The 24,058-nt window shown below is 32.7% G+C and overlaps 2 protein-coding genes and 1 pseudogene across 2 annotated transcripts; all 3 read left to right on the forward strand.

The window, feature by feature from the left end:
* The first annotated feature begins 578 nt into the window (after nucleotides 1-578).
* On the forward strand, nucleotides 579-2,734 carry LOC116011275 (2-oxoglutarate-dependent dioxygenase AOP2-like). Its single transcript, XM_031250827.1, has 3 exons — nucleotides 579-1,066; nucleotides 1,703-2,027; nucleotides 2,129-2,734. Exons 1-3 carry the CDS (start codon nucleotides 690-692, stop codon nucleotides 2,381-2,383), a joined length of 957 nt encoding a protein of 318 aa, XP_031106687.1. The 5' UTR covers nucleotides 579-689; the 3' UTR covers nucleotides 2,384-2,734.
* Nucleotides 2,735-3,493: 759 nt separating this feature from the next.
* LOC116010992 lies at nucleotides 3,494-4,105 on the forward strand (annotated as a pseudogene).
* Nucleotides 4,106-17,921: 13,816 nt separating this feature from the next.
* On the forward strand, nucleotides 17,922-19,836 carry LOC116011361 (2-oxoglutarate-dependent dioxygenase AOP3-like). The gene is made up of 3 exons (XM_031250920.1): nucleotides 17,922-18,337; nucleotides 18,848-19,172; nucleotides 19,390-19,836. Exons 1-3 carry the CDS (start codon nucleotides 17,958-17,960, stop codon nucleotides 19,627-19,629), a joined length of 945 nt encoding a protein of 314 aa, XP_031106780.1. The 5' UTR covers nucleotides 17,922-17,957; the 3' UTR covers nucleotides 19,630-19,836.
* The last annotated feature ends 4,222 nt before the right edge of the window (nucleotides 19,837-24,058 follow it).

A 24,058-nucleotide genomic window follows, 5' to 3' on the forward strand; every position in this document is an offset into this window, starting at 1 on the left:
TGATAAATTTCTAGCTAGTATTGTGTTATTAAAAAAAAAAAAAAACATGTTAAAGCCTGCCAAAGGCCAAAGCTCTTCTTATTAGGTGAAGGGACGACGGATCAATCCCATGAATAAATTAAATCCATATTGATAGTTGTATCAGACTATTCCAACTGATCGACTTTCACTCTAGTTCCATTTGAAAACAGGCTAATATTTTAAGTTATCTAGATAAATAATATATTAGCATCCTCAATAGTTTGATTTTTACACAAATTTTTAAGAGCCAAGTAGAAAAGAGGAGAGAGGAAAAAAATAATAATAAATGAGGGTGGTTGCCAGTTGGCGATCACCCTCAACGCGTCCATTCCAATGTTGCGCGCTCATTGGGCGCTGTTGGTGCACTTAACGCGAACCAATTGCAATTTTATTTTTTTTTAGTTATTTGGTGAGGTCCACTTAAGGAGACAAAAACATATTCTTCTTGCAATAACCTAACATTCTCTCTCACAGGACTTCAAGCCTCAAAAGTTTCTTCAAAAACCATTCTAAAAACTCTATTAGGGGATGCTCAACGTAACTAAAGATATATTATATTGTCATATAGTTGGAGAAGCCAGCCTATAAAAGCAAATCACAAATATAAATTGTTCCCAAGCAATCAAACCTTGGTGACAGTAAACATACATACAATTAAGGAAAAAAGTATGGGATCCCTTGAAACTCCAACCAAGCTTCTTGTGGTAGACTTCAACAATGAAAACTTGAAACCTGGCTCAACTTCATGGGCTGATGCATGCAAGGACATTAGGACAGCCCTTGAAGATCATGGCTGTTTCATTGCCCTCTATGATAAAGTCTCCCCCCAACTTCACAACTCAATATTCCACGCATCCCAACAATTGTTTGATCTCCCTTTTGACAAAAAAATCCTTAACACCAACGAAAAACCCTACCATGGATATGTCGGCCAGATCCCTTTTATACCCTATCATGAAGCCTTTGGGATCGACCATGCAACCACCATGGAAGGTGTCCAGAGCTTTTCCAATCTCATGTGGTCCGCCGGAAATCACTCTTTCAGGTACTCTATCGATCAGTTTAGAATAAATATATATAAATATGTAGTTTTATTATATATCTATCTAACTTTGTTACGTTCGTGTGTTGCACAGTACACATGACACGTCCTTAAACTCGATCTATCTTTGTTCCAATTTTTTATTGTATGTAATTTATATTATGGATTAGAATCCACATAGCATTATGGACTCTGGATTTAAATGACCAGGTACATAATTCATACTTAACACAAGACCCATACAAATTATATATTTACTTATATTTTTCAAATTTGATTTAGGTATATAAGTTGTGTTCATAGGCACAGAATTTCACAATACAAAACACATAAATTAATAACATAAGACACAATTACTAATTTGTTTAAGGTACGTACAAAAGTTCATAAAACAAGATACAAAAACTCACAACCTATAAGAAACATACTATAAGCATGCACTAAGGTCGATAGTGCATGGTAAATCCTGATGGATGGTATAAGTATTGGGTGTGTACTATGTCATGTAAATAGTTTTTGTTGGGCAGCCACTTAGAGAGTCTAGCACAGTATTATGCTATCAAAACATTATGTCTCCAATAAAATAAAATTCAACATTCAATTCCTTACTAGTGGATTTGACAATTTTGGGTTTTGAAGTGAAAGTTCGCACTCGTTTTCCAAGATTGTAGCGGAGTTAGAGGAGAAGGTGTTGCGGATGTTATTCGAGAGCTATGGTGTGGAGAAACACTACGATTCGTACGTTGAATCGACGGATTATCTTCTTCGATACATGAAATACGAAGTCCCAGAATCGGATGAAAACAAGGTTGTTTTTCCTTGTCATACCGACAAAACTTTCATGACAGTCCTTTATCAGCTGAATCAAGTTTCAGGGTTGGAAGTAGAAGCAAGAAATGGTGAATGGATTTCTGCCCACTTTCCTCCCTCTTCCTTCATCGTCATGGCCGGCGAAGCAATCAAGGTACGTAATCTCATCGATCTCCCACCATATTTAATTTATGTAGAAAATATGCACAGTACAGTACAGTTGGAAATAAAATATAAATATAAAAACATATATAGGGGTGGAGCAATAGCAGAGTGTTGGCACCCATTCACAAGGTGACATTGGACGCCAGTGGGAAGGAAAAAAGATACAGTGTGGGAATATTCACTTTCTTGAACAACAGCAAGACGATAGAGGTTCCAGAAGAGCTAGTGGATGATGAACATCCATTGCAGTTTAAGCCTTTCCTGCATCTTGACATGCTCAAATTCTTTAACTCAGACAAGGGCAGGAGATCCCACAATTTACTCAAGGATTTCTGTGGCGTTTAATTTTAATATAATATAATAATTTACCATTTTATATTATATATGTATGTATTGTATGGGCATGCTAAGTATGGGTAGCGGTTGCGATTGTGAGCTTTCTCCCAAAATCAAAGTATGTATTGCTGTATATGATGTTATGTTATGTGTAGCTTATATATATATATATTACCTATCTAGCTGTTTGTCTCCAATAAGGTAGTTGGGTCTGCAGTTAGTTGTTTGGCCCTAGCTACTTATTATGAGTATGATATGAAATGTGAGTTTCATTCAGGTAAAGGGAAATCGCACTTTTGGTCCCTCAATTAGTACCACTTCTGCAATGTTGTTCTTATCTTTCAATTTGTACACTTTTGATCCCTCGGTTATTGACCCGTTAATCAATTTAGTCTTTTCGTCAGTTAACAACCATGACCTCCGTTTAGACCATGGGTAAATTTGAAATTTCACATGCCAAAAAAACACACTTTTGGTCCCTCTTCGAACTTCAAGTCAAAATATCAAGTTTCTCTCTCCGAAATTCTGAGCTTCTTCCTCAACCACCCGAAGCCGGGCTCGGTTGATATTAAGTTTGTCTCTGATCTCCAAAATTCCCTTTCCTGAGTGGGAGATCTTTAGAGTTGTAACATGTCTATGTAGCTCTTACAGCACATAACATAAATGCTAGTTGTGGTCTCGTGTGTGGATTGTGAATAATCAATAAACTAATTCCTAAGCTAGTTATGGTTGTTGGCTTTAATAAGTTAAAAAGTGTTTTACGATTTATACTTCATAATCTTTGCCAAACATGCTGAAAGTGGATTATTTAATGCAGCATTGCAATCATCTCACTAATTGAGCTTTATTAAGAGTTTTTGGCAATTTACTGTCATATGGTACTCTGTTTATTTTATGTAGTTTTGTTAATTTTCTTGCCCCCATTCAATTAGTGATTTGATCTTTTATCCGGTTGAGCAATTAGTGGAACCCTTATGGATAAGTGATACCGATAATTAAAGATGATTTTTAATACCACTTGTTACTTCCTGATATGTAATTGAAAATGTAGCGGTCCAATATGGTTTTTGTTCTCACTTGTGGTTTCTCAATTTCTATGCAGTTTCGTTATATTATAAAATGAGTCGCCCACAAGATCCTCAACACCCCTATTTGCCATTTAAGAATCCCTTTTCGATGATATTACCTAAGGGCTCACACCTGTCTCCGAGGCTTCTTGCTCTGTTGAATGCTTTCGATGACTCATTGGCAGAGAAACTCAGAAGTCTTATGCACAGAGGCAGGGGAAATGCCCTAAGTGTATCGTGGATGAAAGAAGCAATGGCTTCACTCTGTACAATTCATACAGATATTAAAATACTTGTAACTGAACTCGAACTTCCTATATATGACTGGGACGATAAGTGGATAGATGTTTACATGGACAATAGTGTGAGCTTGCTGGATATTTGCACTGCTTTCAGCTCTGAGATCTTGAGGCTTAACCAAGGCAATCTTTACCTTCGGTGCACTGTGTGTAACCTAGATGGTGAACCAAAGTAGTTTATACAAGTATGTTCATCATTGGATGGATGGAGGCAGCGTGTCAAATCCAAAAACCCACGACTTGAGAATAGCTTTGCGATCTTGGACCGCCTCACTGAAAGCCTGAAATTCCCTAAGAAAAAAGATTCTGCAAACGAGAAAGTTTTGATGCAAGCTTTGTATGGAGTGCATGCCTTAGAATTTTGAGTTAACAACAAAACAAAAAGAAAAGCTTCGCCCGCCGCCACCGTCTGGTGGTTGAGGAATAAGCTCAGAATTTCGGAGAAAGAAACTTGATATTTTGACTTGAAGTTCGAAGAGGGACCAAAAGTGCATTTTCTTGTCATGTGAAATTCCAAATTTACCCATGGTCTAAACAGAGGTCATGTTTGTTAACTGACAGAAGGACTAAGTTGACTAACGGGTCAATAACTGAGGGATCAAAAGTGTTCAAATTGGAAGATAAGGACAACATTGCAGAAGTGGTACTAATTGAGGGATGACAAGTGCAAAAGATGCCAACTTCATAAGGTTATTCTTGGACCGTTTAGTGCATAAATCATTGCTTTGATGAGTGATTTAATCCTATATTGCATTAGAATACGTTATATTGTCATAGTACCCCATTCCACACTTTGCCGATTGTTTTGTAGGTAAAAAGAAGTGCTTTAAGACAGGAAATAGCGATATTTTGGAGAAAAATTCACTTGCCGAAGTTGGAGGACGAAATAGGCCTTGGACGCGGGTTGGACGCGCGTCCAGGCTAGCGTCCAAATATTCACCCTCTGAAGATTTGAAAACAGAACAAAGGCCGGCTTTGGACGCACCAATGGACGCGCGTCCAGGCCGGCGTCCAAAATTTCCCTCTTTGAAGTTTCCACAACAGAACAGATGCCTGCCTTGGACGCGCCCATGGACGCGCGTCCAGGCCATCATCCAAAAATCAACTCTCTGAAGTTCAGAAAGCAGAACAGAAGCCTGCCTTGGACGCGCCCATAGACGCGCGTCCAAGGTGGCGTCCAAAAATCAACCCTCTGAAGTTTTGAAGACAGAACAGAAGGACGCCTTGGACGCGCCATTGGACCCGCGTCCAACCTGGCGTCCATCGCGAAGATTTTGGCGGTTAGTCACTTTTTAAAAGGGAAGAGGGAATCATTTTCAGATCATCATGATCATCAACTTCTCTCCATAGAAACACTTTCTCTCTCTAGGTTTTAGCTCCAAATTCTCTCCACTCCATAGCTCAATTGCAATCCAAAATCATGTTCCATAGCTAGATTTAGAGAGGAATTCACATTTCAAGATTGTATTGAACAAAGTACTCAAGGATTCTACTTCAATTTCAATTTCAAGCTAAGTTTCATTTCCTATTCTTGCATTTCAATTCCTAATTGTTGATTTGATTCTTTTGCTTTGTTAAGTCCAATTGCATCTTTGATTTCAATTTTCGTCATGAGTAGCTAGATCTTTTGAGGATTTGAATCAATTAGTCTTGTATGGTCTCTCTTGAGTTCTAAGTTTCTTAAACCTAGGCTTAGACAATGCTTGTTGGATGATTGATTGTGGATTGGGATGATTGTATTGACTCTATGCCAACAAGGATCCGGTTGCACTAGAGGATTAGGATAGGGATACTCACCTACGAGAGTAGGGAGTGTACCAAGCCCTCACCATTCACATTTCCTTCTCACCTTTGAGAAAAGGGAGATTGGAAGGCAAGAGGCACACCAAGTGTTTGATGAATTGCCTCTTCTAGCCTAGTTATTATGCGAATAAGGCTAAGACATGGGAGAGAGGCCATTGTCCACGAGAGTGGCATTGGCACTAGTGATCTTGTCTCAATCGTGTCCAATGAGCGTTGCCAAGTCCTAGGACCATAGGAAATCGAGGGTGAACATGCTTGATAAGTTGATTCGATTCCCCTTTCCCTTTAATTTTTTCCTATTCTTTTGCATTAATTGTTTTGTTCTTAGCATGGTTCACTCATACAAATGCGCCGGACTAGCTTTCAAACACTTTTAGCCCTTGTGCTTAATCCGCTTGCTTGCCAATTCCCTTATGCCTTCCTAGAGGACGACACTCTTCAATCACCACCATACACCACTTCACCGCATCGCATTCACATCACACATAAAACCGCTCTTTTTCAAGGGATCAAAAGTGCGATTTCCCTTTCATGTAAATGTCTAGGCTAGATTTCACCATCTACAATGTCATCATTATTTGAACTTTCTAGCATATGTAATAGTCTACACTGAAGAGATAAAATATACTAAAAAAAAGCACAAACTCAACCGAAAGTAACAACATAGATCTCCTTCAACCTAACTAAAGGTACTCGTCCAAAGATTAGTCTTGGAGCGACAAAGGCTTATTAAGAATTAAGCATAATGTTAGGACTAAGTAATGGTTGACACTTATGTAAGCTTCACGGGGGCATGGCCTTCAATTCGCCCATTCTTGATATATACTACAATTGTATTGGTGTAACTTTATCACGTTTTTAGCATGTAGTCGTTTTCATTTTTCTATTGTATCAACAAAATTATAGACTTATTGATCTTCTAAAAATAATAAAATATCTATCTATACAATATATAAATCTTAAATATTTTTGCAACGGAGTACATTAATCTATATAATTAATTTGAAAAATGCTTCCCACCATTACAATTACCATTCTAGATTAAAAAACAAATTTACTTATTTTCATATATAAATTACTAATGAATTCACCCAGAGTTTAAAAAAAATATATGTATTAAATAAAAAGATGATACGTTAAGAAGTGACTAATAAAGAGTCTTAATTGTAGGGATCTCTGGCATGATCTACATAATTTATCACCTATAATAAATAATATCTTCTAAATGTTTTTGATATAATATAATATGAAATTAAATACTTAAGGAAACTCCATTATACTTTACCTAATAATTACATTTGTACTTTATATGATTAAATAAAATAAAATGGTTACCTACGTTATTAAGGTTGAGATTGTATTTAGCATCATATCTAATTGATCATGACATGCATATTATATTAGATGTAACTTTATTTCATCACAATTCGTTGATCTTCACAATTTAATAATATAAGGTCACATCATAGCTCTTTTGTTTTGTCTTTTTAATATAAATTTTGTTATATGTATAGATTATTAAATTAAAAATTTATTAAAGATGATAATGTGAATTATATTAGACTTACAAAGTCCAATCATTATTACATGGACCATGGTCCATACAGCTGTGATAACCATAAATAAAAATTACGGAGTACATTTTTAATATACTAAAAGTGCATTATTTGTGTATCTAAAGTACATTATTTGAAAGTACATTATTTTATATACTATCAAATAATGTACATTCATTACACAAATAATGTACTTTTAGTATATTAAAAATGTATTTTATATTCATGGTCCACATAAATTTATTTAGTATATCAATAGAATGCATACAGATCAAAGGGAAAACACCGTACCTTGCATACAAATCAAAGGATTTGATTACTTCACGCATGAGCTCTCCTACTTCTTCTCGACTATGTAGAATTTTTTTTTTTTTCAATCGTTAATCTTAACAAAATCAATAGCTGAGGTTTATCCGCATTTCTCACAAGGGAGCTCCTTCAATGTGCACTTAAAGGTTAAAAAACGTGCACTCGAATGTCAAAATTATGCACTTGAACGCACAAAGATGTGCAATCAAATACCAAAATTGTGCACTTGAAGGCACAAAATTGTACACTCAAAGGCACTAAAAGGGAAAAGCTATGCACTCAAAGAGGCAAAAATATGCACTTGAAGAGCCAAAAATATACAACTCGAAGAAGAAAAATAATGCACCCAAAGACAAAAAAAAAAAAAAAAAAATTAANCAAAAAAAAAAAAAAAAAAAAAAAAATTAACTTACACAAAAGTACCATATATATATATATATATATATATATATATAATCATGAGGGGCACGTGGCACAGATGTGGGCCTCTCAGCATGTGTCCCCTCAAGATCCTTATAAACACCCCGCGAAGCGCATAATTAAGGGACTTTTGGGCAATTCCCACACCATCACTAATGGCTCAGGAACCTCTGACCTCAGCCGTCTTTCCTGAGCCCGATACACTATATTGTACAACATATAACCGTACTCTGGTACTCTATCAGTCGCATACGAATACAAATACTTAGTGGGATTTACCACGTCATGTAGATACTTAAACTTCTATAAGTACATAATCTAACTTGTAACTATAATTTATTAGATTAAGTAATTTTAACTTTGTTCTAAGTTCATAATTTGTGAAATGTAGGCACGACATGATCTTGTATACGAGACCATGCCAAGTTATTCTCTACGTATGTAAGTTGAGTGGGCTATATACATCATGACTCATTTGACATCACTAAAACCTATACTTATGGACCACAAAATAAATATTCAAAATTTTTAATCTTCAGAGAAGGAGAGATGCAAGAAAAGGAAAAAAAAAATAGATTATAATAAGTTCTCATAATGGTTGCAGTAGGCGCTAGGCACTAGTCGGGTAGTAGACTAGCGCCTAGCTCCTAAGCGGTCTAGGCGGTACCTAGGTGACGACCTCTAAAAACAAATAAAATAATGCATATGTGTGGGTGTATGTCATATATTATATTATATATTATATATCTCTCTCTCTTACTTCTCTTATTTATATATATAAATAAATAAATTTAAATATATATAAATATAAAAAAATTAACAAAGCCGACTCGATTGAGTTAACTCGGCTCGCTAACTCTGCCGAATTGGGTGAGTTAACTCAACCAAATTCGGTCGAGTCGGTCGCCAACTCAGCCCAGTCGGCCGAGTTAGGCGCTAGGCGGCCGGCCACCTAGGCGGACGCTTAGGGAGCAATTTGTTTCGGTCTAGGGGCACCTAGCGCCTAGGCAGTCTAGGCGAGGATTTTTTCAACAGTGGTTCTCATTACATAGATTGATTATAAACAATGAAGGTTAGAGACAAATTATATTATGGATTAGGGTTCACACTGCATTGTAGACTCTAAACTAAAATGACATTCATATTATATGTCTTTCATTAACATATTATATGTTTGCAATTAACAGATTATGTGTGTGTAAATAAATTGAAGGCACATAATATGTTAACTACTATAGACATACATTATGCGTTAACTATATACACAATATGTTAACTACAAATACATAATGACCCTGTTTGGTAAATGACTATTAGCTGATAGCTGTTATCTGATTGGTTAGAGGATATAACTAGTTGATAGCATTAGCTGATTGTAGAAAGATGTTTGGTAAATTAGCTGTTAGTTGATAGTTGTTTGGTATAATTTCTTTTCTCGAAAAGCTAATTGAAAAAGTTGTTTTGAGCAGCTTTTTGAATTTTAACATTTTGAAATTACAAAAAGCTGATTAACCAAACACTTATATTGATTTTTTAACCAAGTCAAACAGTTAATAGTGGTCAAATAAGCCAAAATTGAATAATAAGCTAACTATTTTACCAAACATGTCAATATATTAATTGTTGTATGGACATAATTAAGTTAACTATAGTAGGGACATAATTTATTAACTAAAGATACATAATATATTAATTGAAGTCACATAATTTTTTAATCAAGATACATAATAGCATATACAATGCAATGTGGTCCTAGTCACTTGAAGGTTAGTACATCCTTTGCCTTGTCCTTTCAATAAGATTATACACGGCTAAAGCCCAAAATTATGCATTATAATTCATTAATTCCAATTAATTAAGTACATTATTATATTGAATAAAGAAAATTAAAACACATAAAAGTTAAATTGATGATGAAAAAAATATGCCACTTCATAAAATTCCAATAAATTAAATGTGCATAATGACAATTAAATCTAGTTGTGACCATTATACGTGGAATCACTGATTCTCTCAACAAATAATTAAATCTGAAGAATTATACCACTTCATAAAACTCCAATGACCCAAATGTGCATAATGCCAAGTGAATCAAATTGTATGTGTCATCATTCATGGTTTCCAAATTTTATTTTAAGTGAATGTTTTTATTAGATGATAAACATTAAATTCCCAAGATCAATGATTTAAATTTCAATTAAAGAAAAATCCTATATTTATTCTTAAAAAATAAAAATAAAATAAAAACTCAGTCATGTTAAACAGTTAGTAATCGAATTGTTAATGTCATGTTAAAGAAATCATATTTTCCCACAAGGACTACCTTTGCTTTTATCATGTTATATTAAAAACAAAGGTTTAAGTTATCACGCAAATTATATCGTGGACTAGGATCCACTTTGTATGATGAATTCTAGTTCAAAATGATGTAGTTTTTTATTAAGTCGTTAATGACGCTAATTACTTCATCATGTTTAATAATATTCATCTTATATTTGCTCATAATTTTTATTCTAATTAAACTTAATGGATATAAACACTAAAGTGCAGGTACACGTACAATATCTATTTTCATTCACTTTGTAGTGCGTTCATAATGTTTCTTCTATATGTCAGAAAAATAAAACTTAATGTACATAAATATTACACTACATGCATATCATGTTTAACAACATTCGTCATGTATTATGTTTATAATATTTGTTATATATGATCATATATCTAAACATTAATGTACATTATAAATATTAAACTACATATACGTCATATATATATATATATATTAAGGAATAAGGATCAAATATACCATCTAACTGCACACGATAATGTAATTAAGTCACTAGTTGAACCTAAAAAAAATTACAATTGAGTATCTATACTAACCAATTTCATTCAATTTATCCAATGTTCAGGCTTTTAACAGGTGAGTCAAATTATAATTATTTAAAATTAAATTTAAAAAAAAAACAGAACGTCTCCGTCGGAGGCGAAGAAAGTTTCTTTGTCTCTGGCAAAAACGTTTTTTTTTTTCAAAAAAATAATTATTTTTTAAAAAAAATAATTTAAATTTGGGATGACATGTTAGAAACCTGCAAATTGAACAAATTGCATGAAATGTGTTAGTTTAGGGACTCAATTGTAGTTTTTTTAGGTTCAGTGGCTTAATTACATTATCGTGTGCAGTTCAATAACCTATTTGACAATTATTCCTATTTTTAATCACTTTGTATAGTTGCTTCATAATATTCTTCTATATGTTCATATATAAAAGCAAATTAAAGTTTGATGTAAATAAACATTATATTACAAGATTAAAATTATAAAATCCCTTACCTAACTTTTATGTGATTGATTGAAACTTACTAATCTTAGCTAATTGGATATGCTCTAGCTATTCCTTAATTGACCAAGATAAATAAGTAAATTAAAGATGTTAAAGAACAACTCTTTAGATAAAGTATAAACTCAAAGGGAACTAGTAACCCAAGATGTTCTTAAGTGACCATGGCCATAAAACTAGTGTCACCTTTTTTTTTGCTCTAACCTATTGAAGCACAAGAGTCAGTATTGCCTCCACTGAGGCTCGAACCCACCACCTCCCATATAAAGGGAAAGGTTTGAGACTCGAACTCTACTAGTGTCACCTTGATTCATATACATTTAATGTATAATTATATGGGGTATAAACCTAAAAACGGTAGTGTATAATCCAAAACGGACTAAATGTGCTTAAATTCAGGCATTACCGCAACTAAACCTTATGCATAAGTCACTTTACTTCATCCTAAACTATGCATTGTTAAAGGCATAATAAAACTAAAATGGAGAAAATTACACTTTTCGTCTCTAAATTATAGGGTAATTCTAGATTTCGTCTTTAAATTGCACTTTCCTCCTCCGTTTTCATTTTATTTTATATGTTGGTAACAATTAATAATCAAAATTGTTATTCGATCATATTGAGTGCATAGGCATGGAGCAATGGCAGAATATGTGCTTCTGCGCATATATAGAGTGATGATGAGAGAAAGTGAAGATATATATATATATATATATATATATATTCAGTGGCATTCTTCTCTTTCTTGCGTGGAACAGTGGAAGCTCCGGAAGAGCTGGTTTACAACGATGAGAATCCATTGCAGTTAAAGGCATTTGATGACGATCACTTTGAGTTTAATTTCTAAGCTTCTGTGTAAGTGTAAAAGAGGGATGGTCCGAGAATGCCAATGTGCAGTGTTTGGCAAATAGTTGTTCATATATAGTTGATAGCGGATTGACTTAGCTGATAGATGTTGACAAATTGAGTTAGTAAGTTTGACTAGCTGATGACATATGTAGAAAGATGTTTCGTAAATTAGTTGATAGCTGATTACATGCAAAATGACAGGCGGTATGAATCTATTATGTTATTTTAACTTGTAGTAGTAGTAGTAATAATAATAATAATAATAATAATAATAATAATATTATTATTATTATTATTATAGATTTTATATAAAAATAAATAAATATATGTTTACAAGCTTAATTAGGAAGCCCGTGAACACTAATCAGTAATCACATGTCCCATTACTAATTACCTTCACGATACTATGCAACGGGCTTATGAGCCTCGTCGACGGTCTAAGAGTAACGGGACTGCTAAATTCATCCACATAGTCTCGTTATTTTTTTTTTTAATTATTGGAGAGTGTTTTGGAGAAAATTAATTTATTTTCTCAAAAAGCTTATCGAAAAAACTGTTTGACGGAACACTCATATTGGCGACTTGACCAGGTCAAACGGCTAATAATGGTCAAACAAGCTAAAATTGATTGATAGGCTATGTTACCAAATAGGGCCAACATCAAAGACTTCATTCTGTGGTAGGTGTTTGATAGTGTTGGGGGCAATACTAGTGTTCGGGCGATCGGTCCCAAGTAACCGATCCGTTTACAGTAAGGTGAACTGTCTTAGACCACTGGCTTCTAGGTGTGTGCTGTTTGAATGGTTCCAAAAGCCCTCTGACCAAGTATAAAAGGATGAGGGGCAACGAGATTTACAAGGCCTTTGGTTGGAGGGAATTACAATTTCAGTCCCACCAAATTTCGAATGCAACAAAATTTCTTCAGTTTCGTTGGAGGGAATTGCAATTCCCTAATTTTCATTAATTAATTCCATGGATTTTAAAAAAAAAAAATATAGTCTTGAGACAAAATTACCCCTCCCTTTGTTTAACCAAAAGTTGATACATGACCTTCTCTACTAAATTATAGAGTGTATTATTCTTCGACATCCCTTTGTGTATGTTCATCTAATTTAAATCTTTATATGCAACAACTATATATTCAAAATTTACATTCTTTATATGCGTTATTTATATACAGTAATTTTCGTGTATGTTCCTTTGAATTCTTTATATGTAGAACTCTTCAAAATTTGCATTATTTATATGTCAAAACTCTAACAATTTGCGAATTAATTTGCCACTTATAAATAATAATCTATACTTCTATACTATATATAAAAGCATTATCTTCCTTCAGAATTTCCCGCCCAAACATAGGGGTATTTTAGTAATATGGTAATAATAATAATATTAAATATTAATAATATTAATTATTATTATTATAGAATAATATTAATGATAGAATAATATTAATTATAATTGGTTATAATAAGTTATTAGTAATTATGGTAGTTACTATGATAGAATATTATTAATGAGATAAGATTATGGTTTTGATTGTTACAATTTTTGGTAATAATTGGTAATAATCATTATTGACAAATTGAAAAAGAAAACGAATATTATTAATTAATGGAAAATTATAAAGATTCCTAATTGACTGAAATAATATTTGATTAAGAGGTAAATTGGAAAAAGAATCTGATATTATTAATTTATAATTCTCACATTCCCTACCTATAAATACAATCGATGGTGACAAAAAAAAACTATAATTCTTCATTTTGCACTTGCCTCCCTCGTCTCCTCATGTTGGTAGTTCTCTCATTCCCTTCTTCCATCGCCCAGTAAGAAATCATATTACAAGGTTATTATGATATTACGCTGTATCTTCCTTTTATGATATGAAATTATGAATTAATTATTGCGTTTTCTTTTAATAGTTATGTACTGGCCAGGTGTTTGCAAGCTTTTGAGCCTCGAAAAATATCCAATTGTTCAGAAACCTGTTGATCCTAGCCTCTTCATGCATCGTTATACTAATGGTCAGGGACTGAGGGTCAAAATAATTCATCCTCTATTCGGTTAAGTATGTCCCCTTTTTTTCTCATTTTTGATGTGTAAACTAAATTGCTAAGGATAATGATTAATTGTCTCTATGAATTGGTGCATCTCCATCCAAAATGCTTAGATAATTACGGAATGTGCTTTCTTCCAAATCGTTGTGGGCTGTGGAGTTGAAATGCATATATAATTTTGACTTCTCTTCCTCCATTAGTTTTGATGAAAGGTGACTACAAGAGTGGTGTATCAAAAGAGTGTTGCAGATTGTTGCAAGCATGAAACGAGATTGGATGCATGTTTTCTTTAAATATAACTCCGTAGTTGATAAATGAATGATTTCGTGATGTCTAAGTGGTCTCTCTCATGAAAATTTTAAATTAATTGCGAACTGGTAGAAAACCGTAGGGTTTTTTGGCTCAGCATTGTATATTTCTGCACTCTCTTATGGGTTCAGATATTCAAAATATAATGTTGTAAGTATATATATTGCAAAAGTTGGTCGGTTAATTAAGTTCTACTGTTAGATATCTTTTCTACACCATTAACATGTAATATGCATTTTTATTATATAATAGTTGACATTATATTTATTTTTTAAATTATCTCTTCGTTATTTTTCTATATTTATTTTAGTAATAATATAATTATCCAAACATAATAATATACAAAATTGTTTAAGACTGCGAATTGGATTCCAAAATCACATTTTCTTGACATTGATATTGCCTAATATTCTTATTAATTATTTCCAACCTAATTTTTTCAATTTCTAGCCGAAATTAATGTACCAAAATATTTATTATGTATTAACATAATTGCCTAATATTCTTATTTTATATTTAAGGTATAATATTATTAGTACAAAAATAGATTATCATTCCCTTCTTTTGAGTAACTGATATTTTTATGGTTTTTTTTAACACTTGACATTATAAAGTATAATTGATTTTGTACTAATATTTTATTATGATAATTCTCATCACCTACTCCCATGTGATTTTTATGATAATCTATATACATATTTTTATACTTAAGGTATAATATTATTGGCACAAAATAAATTATAGTTATCTTTTTTTAGGTGCAAATACTTAACTTAATAATTAAATATTAATATAATTGCCTAATTTTTATTTATTGTAATCATTATGGTAATCCTCATTCCCTTCTTCCGTGTGACTATTTAAGTAATATATATAGAAGTATAATATTATTATAATTGTAACTAAAGAATAATTGAATAATTTTTTCGGCATTAATGTACTATAACTATTCAGCCTTATTTTTTATATATATATAATTTTCCTAATATAATTTGTATCTAATTGATTTTGATACTAATATATAAATCATTACATTTCAAGATTTTTTTTTCCTTACCATAATTCATCATTTTTCATTGTATCTCTTGCTTTTTTCAGCCACATAATTAAAACTCTACCCATAATGGTTCTCACTTTCGTTTTACTCAATGAAATAAATGCTTAAAGTACTGCTTAGACAATTAGGGTACGATTGATTCGATTGTACGGGGTGTTAGGGTTAAAATATTGAGATATTTTCTTTTTTGTTTTGTTTTTTTTTTTTTTGTCAAAAACAATTTTAGTGAGCTGTTGTAAATATATATATATATATATATATATATATATATATATATATATATATATATATTTGGTATATTACATTGGACTTTCTATTTATTCATTTATTTATTGTATTTTATTTATTTATTTACTTAGATGACTAAAATAATAGCAATGATTATCTTTTACATGTATCTATATTAAATGACATGTATACAATTTCTGTGGACTATGCATATTACTGGCATATTTTATGTATGTGTAATTTGCATAATTATGTTTATATTCTAGGCACATTTGATTTATTTAAATTCAAATTTTTTAAAATCACGTGTTGTATCTAATAACATAATATTTTATAATATATTTTTTTGGTAAAATATTGTGACAATCAATATATACAAGCAATTCAATATTTCAAGAGAATAAGTATTATATTGAGTGACATTTTTACACTAATCACATAATAAAATAATTGTACACGTTCAATATTAGAATTTTTTTACTATTCTATCTTTAATTTTATTATCTAAATATAAAATTTAAAATATTTATCCGTGCATCGCACGGGTAATTGAGCAATTATTTGCTTGAATTCAAGGAAAGATAACATTAGAAAACATAATCAATCCAACCATTTTCATCATTTGCACTATATAATATTGATGTTATAATTTATATAATTATATATCGATCTAAATATTCTCAAAACATTATAACAACAACAATGGGCATTTCGACTTTATATATTCTACTTATTTCCTCTCAATTCCCCTGTATACCAAATATTGGAATTAAAATTCTCAGTAATTTTATTCCTGCGAACCAAACACGGGAATTTAAACTCGCACTTTATTCCTGCATTATTCTTTTCTTATGAAATTGCAATTCTTTTTCCATCTAATTCCTTCCCTCTAACCAAACGCCCCATTAGAATTTAGAAGATCCTACTTAAATCCGTGTAAGGAGCTAGTTACCTTATAACTCGTACTGCTTTACTATTGTATTTGTCTATTTGAGGAAGTAATTTTATACTGTATATAGTTTAAGAAAGACAATTAGGGCTAGATCTTAGAGATTTGAGGAATATATCTTGTTTCCTTTGATAGGCCAAGCGCAGTGTAAATGCTCCCTCTGAGGGTGTAAAGCGTATTCGAGTTTTTATGTAAATCAAAATACTATTTGTGGATTTTACAAAATCTGAGGGTGCTTGTTTCCTTTGACTACCCAAGAGTTGTAAAATCAACAAATAATATTTTGATTTACATAAAAACTCAGTAGTCTAAAGGTGCACATCAGGTGAACTCTGCCTTGTAACTTAGCCAAAAAATGATTATTAACGGATAAATTAAACTAATTTAATATTAACTCACTGTTAATAACTTGGTTGATGTTGTTCCTATTAATTAGTGTATTTGAACCTAGCTTGTCCATATTTCATAGGTTTGCAGTGCGGTTTCATGAACATATATAAAATAATGAAATAAATGTGTGCATGTTGTCCACCAACATTACATTATATATCATGCATGGTCAGATTTAATTTGTTTGCAATATGTTATATCTTCGGTGGTCTCAAATTTTCTTTTATTTAAAAAAAAAAATTAAATAGAACTCGCATAACACTATAACGTAAAACTTACAAGAAAAGTGACCAAATGAACCCAACAAGAACATCGGCAATCAGTGGATCGGACAAACCCCTCCAGGGACTATGTAGTACTCCAATCTGCATAACAGATATCCTCCAAGTTTATAAATGTAATTTAGTGTACAAATCTAGTCCCGTTTGTTGCGCCAGTGAATAGGATATTTTTTTATAAGAAAATAATTAAAGTTGTTAATTCGCTACTAGTTATAGCTTTCCTCGGGTAGCTCCACCTATACGTATAGTACATTAAACACTCGTCCACACGGGTAGCTCAATTGATTCCTGGACTATTGTAAATATGGAGCAAGGACATAAGATCACAACCATATGGGAGTTATACATAATGTGGTGGGTTCCTTGTGAGCACCAATCCTTTCACCTAATGAGTTGCTATGTCACCGTGGGCAAGTAAATTTATTTATATATATATATATATATATAGTACAAATAGTATTTTTTGAAAAAATATTTTATTGAAAAAAATTTAAAATGTAAAGAATATTCCATCTCATAAAAGTCCAACCTCCCAAATGTGCACAATGCCAAGTAAATTTGGGGGGTGACATGCATGCATGCATGGCATATATAACTCATTAATTAGCGGGGACACATGAACATCTCCAGCAGAGTTACTTGGCCATCAATCAATCGAGGAAAACTATGGCTACCCAAACAAATCCTAAGCTTCCCATCATAGAATTCACAGACGAAAACATGAGGGTGGGCACTGCCTCATGGCGAACAACCTCGTACGAGGTACGACGTGGGTTGGAAGAGTACGGCTGTTTCGCCGCCGTATATGACAAAGTCTCGTGGGAGCTCCGCGACGCCATGTTCAAACATTGTAAACACCTGTTTGAACTGCCCTTGGAAACTAAGCTCCGAAACACCTGCGATGTCTATGGGTTTGGCTATGCTGGCAACTTCGCCACCATGCCATTAGCCGAGTATTTTGGCATTAAAGATGGAGTCACGCCTGAATCCACCATCAATTTCTCCAAACAGATGTGGCCCGATGCAGATAATACCCATAATTTCTGGTAGGTTAGTTGGTTTTAACTAAAAATTTAAATTGACTAGAGACAAAATACTGAAATTGGTCCGCCCAACAAATTTTAACTACCTATAATAGTTTTTGCTATTGTTGGATCAAGTGATTATTGCTACTCCAAAAGTTATAGCTATAGCTATAGTTTGTAGAGAAGACACAACTTTATTTCCTTAGTTTATAGACATCTACAGGCAAGGTACTGGACTTGACTACCCTTCACTAGCTTCTGCCCATCAACAAGACTTCGTCCTTCATCCGTCTTCACCCACCTTCACATTTTTGAGAGGCAGCATGGTGCTGGACTTAGCATTTCATCAGCTCTACCCAACAATTCTCTAACAACCAATTGATGGACTTAACCTTTCACCGACTTCCGCTCAACAATTCCGATCCCTAACCATCAATTATTGAATTTGGGCCATTGTTTGACGCTTTACCGGCTTCTACCTAACACTAAGATTTGTTACTAACCATGTTACTGTTTAATTAATTAATGCAGTGAAGATACAAGCTCATACTCGAAGCTGGTATCGCAGTTGGATCAAGTGGTGATGCGAATGGTACTAGAGAGCTATGGATTAGACAAGTACTATGATCCTTTGATCCAATCATCGTCCTACCTCCTGCGATTCATTAAGTATCGAACGCCAAAATGGAATGAAACTAAGACGGGCCATCTACCCCACAGAGACAAATCCTTGATGGGCATCGTGGATACAAATCAAGTCGGAGGTTTAGAGATGGAGACAAGAGATGGTAAGTGGATAACCTTCCAGCCCTCCTCATCTAAGACAATCGTCTTCATCGCCGGCGAGCCCTTCATGGTACGTAAGCACCTACTGTTTCGATCTTCCTCTCATCTTGTCATAAGACTTTTAAAACTTTGAGATATTAGACTTATAAGGTGTACAAAACTAAAATATTTGAAATTCGACTTATAAGGTGTAGAAAACTAAAATTTTTAATAACATTCTATTATTTCAATTTTAATAAACTGACGCACAATTAACGGTGAGAGTATAATAATGTGTATGTGTATAGGCATGGAGCAATGGGAGGATATATGCGCCAATGCATAGAGTGATGATGAAAGGGAGTGAAGATAAGTACTCAGTGGCACTGTTCTCATTCCTGCGAGGAACAGTGGAGATACCAGAGGAGCTGGTGGACGACGACAACCCCTTGAAGTTTAAGCCATTTGATAACTTTGAGTTTCTCAGGTTTTGTGCCAACGGAGGATGGAAAGAGGCGAGTCCCATCAACGCCTTTTGTGGTGTTTAATAATAATTTTATTTTCATACTTTGTTTGTTGTCGGATAATATGATACGTCGTGTATTACGTGATGTATGCTGTATTTGTTGTACTGTGGTTTAATTTGGTGTGAATTTCAACGCTTGCATCTTTGATGATATTGTTGGAAAAATGCTTCTATTAAATTTTTGAAATAAAATAAAGGACCAAAAACTGTATCATTTGACATCTTCAAACATGTATTTAATTTCTTATAAGTCTTTAATCTCCTTTTACAAGTAACAGGGATACTTGATTAAAACCTGTTACCATCTGTCACACAAAGTCACGGAGAAATTGTTAAGGAAGTTTGACAGTTTTGATGTAATCTGGCTAAAACCCCATATGAATTATTGGAAGTCTAACATTGGAGACAAGTGTAACATTATTAGTCAAAGGTGAGTAAGAAATATGAGAAGGATGTCTATGGTGTAGCCCTATTCTCATAGGTGAAACACTAATTCCAAGTTTCTCTTGCATAATTTGGCATAATTATGAAAAGTCAAATCAATTTCACTCAATTCATAACCAAGTTCAACATTAAAACAATACAAAACCTAATTTATGCAATTTAATTCATATTGAGATTCACAGGAAGTTCAATTCAAATTCAAGGAATATTTAATCACTCATGCTTGAAATGTAAAACTAGAGGCAATTGAAGTAATAAACATAGAATTCATAATGATAAGATATTTAAAAAACACCAAAATAAAATAGAAACTTAACTTAATGATTTAATTGAAGGAAATAATCTGGAAATTTATCTTGAATGTTGTGAATACAAAGGAATTCTTCTTCTAAATTTCCTTATTAATGGTAGATTACAAGTGTGGGAAGTGTTCTTAAAGTTTCCTAGAGAGAAAAACTAAAAGAAGAGTTCAAAAAATCAAAAAGTGACTACAACATAACCAACCAAGGGTATTTATAGTCTAATTTCCGCGCCCTTTCGCACCCTTCAAGACTCGAAGTCACGGTGGGACTCACGGTGTGAGTGCCAGCGTGGGTTCTTCTAGTTGACCTCCACGCCATTGTTTTACTCCTTTGGTTCCCGGTGTGCCCTCGGGTGTTTTCTTTGTGCTTTAATGTCCCTTTTTCTTCCAAGATTAGCATCTTTTCATGCTTGTTTGCTCATTGCTCGATTCTTCCTTCCTTCCAACAAAATATGTCAAATTACGCGTTATTCCACATTTATTTACCTAGCATTAAAGGGGGACTTGGTCAAAGGGGGACTTAGAGGTGTGCGATCAAAATTTATTACAACCAACTCTCCCTTTTTATGGGGCGATAAGGAGGCTTTGTAGTATAAAATGGCTGGGTTGACCTAGGAGCCGAGCTCAGGTCGGTCTTGGGGGCTCGATCAAAGGGAGGCTCGGAGGTGCGCGGTCAAAGGTTGTTACAACCAACTCTCCCTTTTTAGGGAGGCGGTTAGGAGGCTTTGTAGTATAAAATGGTTCATTATTGTCTTGTTAAGACATGTTATCTTGATTGTCCAAATACAAACACATTTTGTAATGTTCTTACACATTCACTAATACAAGATTGTCTCCGTGACATTGATTAATTATCTTTTCTATCGAATCAACCTTCGGTAGGATTCCTATTCTTATCGGGTTTATTAATTTAGGTTATCCCGAGTTAATTAAATCCATCAATTATTATTATTATTATTATTATTATTATTATTATTATTATTATTATTATTATTACACAAGGAAATTTTTGTCTTTATACCACTTCTTCCCTTCAATTCCCATATATACCAAACATTATAATTGAAATTTTCAATAATTCTATTCATGTCAACTAAGTAATGAAATTTGAATTCCTACTTTATTCTCGCAATATTCATTTTCCATAGAATTACAATTCATTTCCCTCTTAATTTTCTCAATGCAACCAAACGGCATGTAAGGAGAACTCAAATCCCCTTTAATCCTACTCAAATCGAAAGTGGATCGACTGAAAATTATACCGGCCACAAAATGATCATTTTAAATGCAAACAATAACTAATAATTTTTCCAACATTATGTACCCATCATATTTAATTTTCTAAGTTAGATGTGTAATAATGTTTGTTAAAATATAACATTTTAATTAAAATGTAATATTTTTATGAACTTATAAAAAATTATATTTTAATTTAAAAATATTATACCTCTCACGTATAAATTGCAGAGTATTATTCTTCAATGCGTGCCACCGCCACCTTCTTTCCTCGTTAACCTTCACCATTGCACCAGTCGTTATACCGTAGACCATGGTCCACGATGCATTGTGGACCATGGGTCATGATTAATATTGCAGTTGTGTTGAATTAATACTGTAATTGTGTTGAACGGATACTGCAATTGTGTTGAAAGGGAACTGCAGTTGCGCGAAACAGAGGTCGTTTCATCCGTCTGAAACTACAGTTCTGTTGGACTATAATGCAGTTATGTTGAACGGATACTGCAGTTGTGTTGAACGGATGAACGGCCTCTGTTCCGCGCAATTGTAATTTCATTTCAACACAACTGCAGTATCTTTTCAATACAACTGCAGTATCCGTTCAACACAATTGCAGTATCAGTCATGACCAGGGTCCATAATGCATTATGGACCATGATCCACAGTATAATTTGCGCCACTGCACTGCCTTCGCATTCCACACTCATAGGTCATAGCCATCTCCATCACGGTGTTGCCGTTAAATTTCATTCAAATAAAATTATAAACAAAATGAAAACAAATACTATTACTCTATTATGTTATGCCGTTGAAACTGTACCAGTTGATTCATTATTATATGTGAATATTAAAATATTAATATTTAAAAACATAATAAGTTTCAATTCAGGTTATAACCTTCGTTTATTTCCATTTTTTCTGTTAATTTTTTTTTTTTACCTTATGCTATAAAAGTTGTACTACATAATTTTTTGGACAAAAATATCATTACCGTTATAACTATGTTATCTTTTCACATTATAATTACTATGCACATGCATATACAATACTTTTTCTTACATTCCTCAATGGTAAGTTTGAATTCATTTAGATTTTAATTAAATATTACCACAATTATATTTAGTAATTTATCATTTCTATAATTCTTACTTCAATAATTTTAAAAGGAATTCTAGAATTATAAATAAATAAATATTATATATATATAGGTACACACTATAATTTTAAAAAAATATTAATATTATAAATGAGCAGCAACATAATGCATTGACAGTTGAATTGAGACATGATTTTTGGATATCAATCTGTGAGAATTGTTGAATAGAGATAGTTGAAATTAAGTACTATGTATATCCATATATGAATATGAATTTATAAGGGATATATCTCTAATTAGAAGAAGACTACATTTAAACAAAATTTATTTATTTTCAAAGACAAAAAAGTTGTAATACAACGTTGAGTACCCTTAAAATTACAATGGAATATATTCATCACAATGAATGAAACTTCAACAACCCAAAAAAAAAAAAAACGCATTATATCTATTTCAAAATGATTTACTAATTGTGTAGAAATAAATATTATATATATATAGGTACACACTATTATTTTAAAAAATATTAATATTATAAATGAGCAGCAACATAATGCATTAACAGTTGAATTGAGACAGGATTTTGGATATCAATCTGTGAAAATTGTTGAATAGAGATAGTTAAAATTAAGTACTATGTATATCCATATATGAATATGAATTTATAAGGGATATATCTCTAATTAGAAGAAGACTACATTTAAACAAAATTTATTCATTTTCAAAGATAAAAGAGTTGTAATACAACGTTGAGTACCCTTAAAATTACAATGGAGTATATTCATCACAACGAATGAAACTTCGACAACTCAAAATAAAAAAACGCATTATATATATTTCAAAATGATTTACTAATTGTGTTTAAATATTAGGCACAAATCTTCACGCAAAGCGCGTAGAAAAAACTAGTTAGGACATAAGTATTATTACAAGAATGCATGTAAATGTTTGTACCAAAGTACATGCATGCAAGCATACAACTATTAAATAGTCAATCACTAAATTAGGAATAACTCAACCAAGTTAATCATATCGGACAGTTGACTTGATAACTACAATGCTCTAAATTTAACTCTTTGTAGAAATTGTCTATTCGCCTTCTTAGTTTGAGGCGACATGACTAGTTTACCTCCTTGTGGTCCTTTGCCAGCTAAGGTCATAAGACGGACTTCACCCAAAATACGCATTCAGAGTATATAGTGATTGCCCACAAAGTTTCAAGTTCGACTTCTTTTGAGAACTGTCTATTTGTCTTCTTGATTTAAACAAGTCGACTAGTTTAATTCCTTGTGATTCTTTAGCATTTCACTAAAAATACACCTTTAAAATTGAAGAAGCGATCATAGGTTTTCTGTAAATTTCGTCTCATGC

The sequence above is a fragment of the Ipomoea triloba genome, chromosome 2, assembly GCF_003576645.1.
Source record: "Ipomoea triloba cultivar NCNSP0323 chromosome 2, ASM357664v1".
Lineage (NCBI taxonomy): Eukaryota > Viridiplantae > Streptophyta > Magnoliopsida > Solanales > Convolvulaceae > Ipomoea > Ipomoea triloba.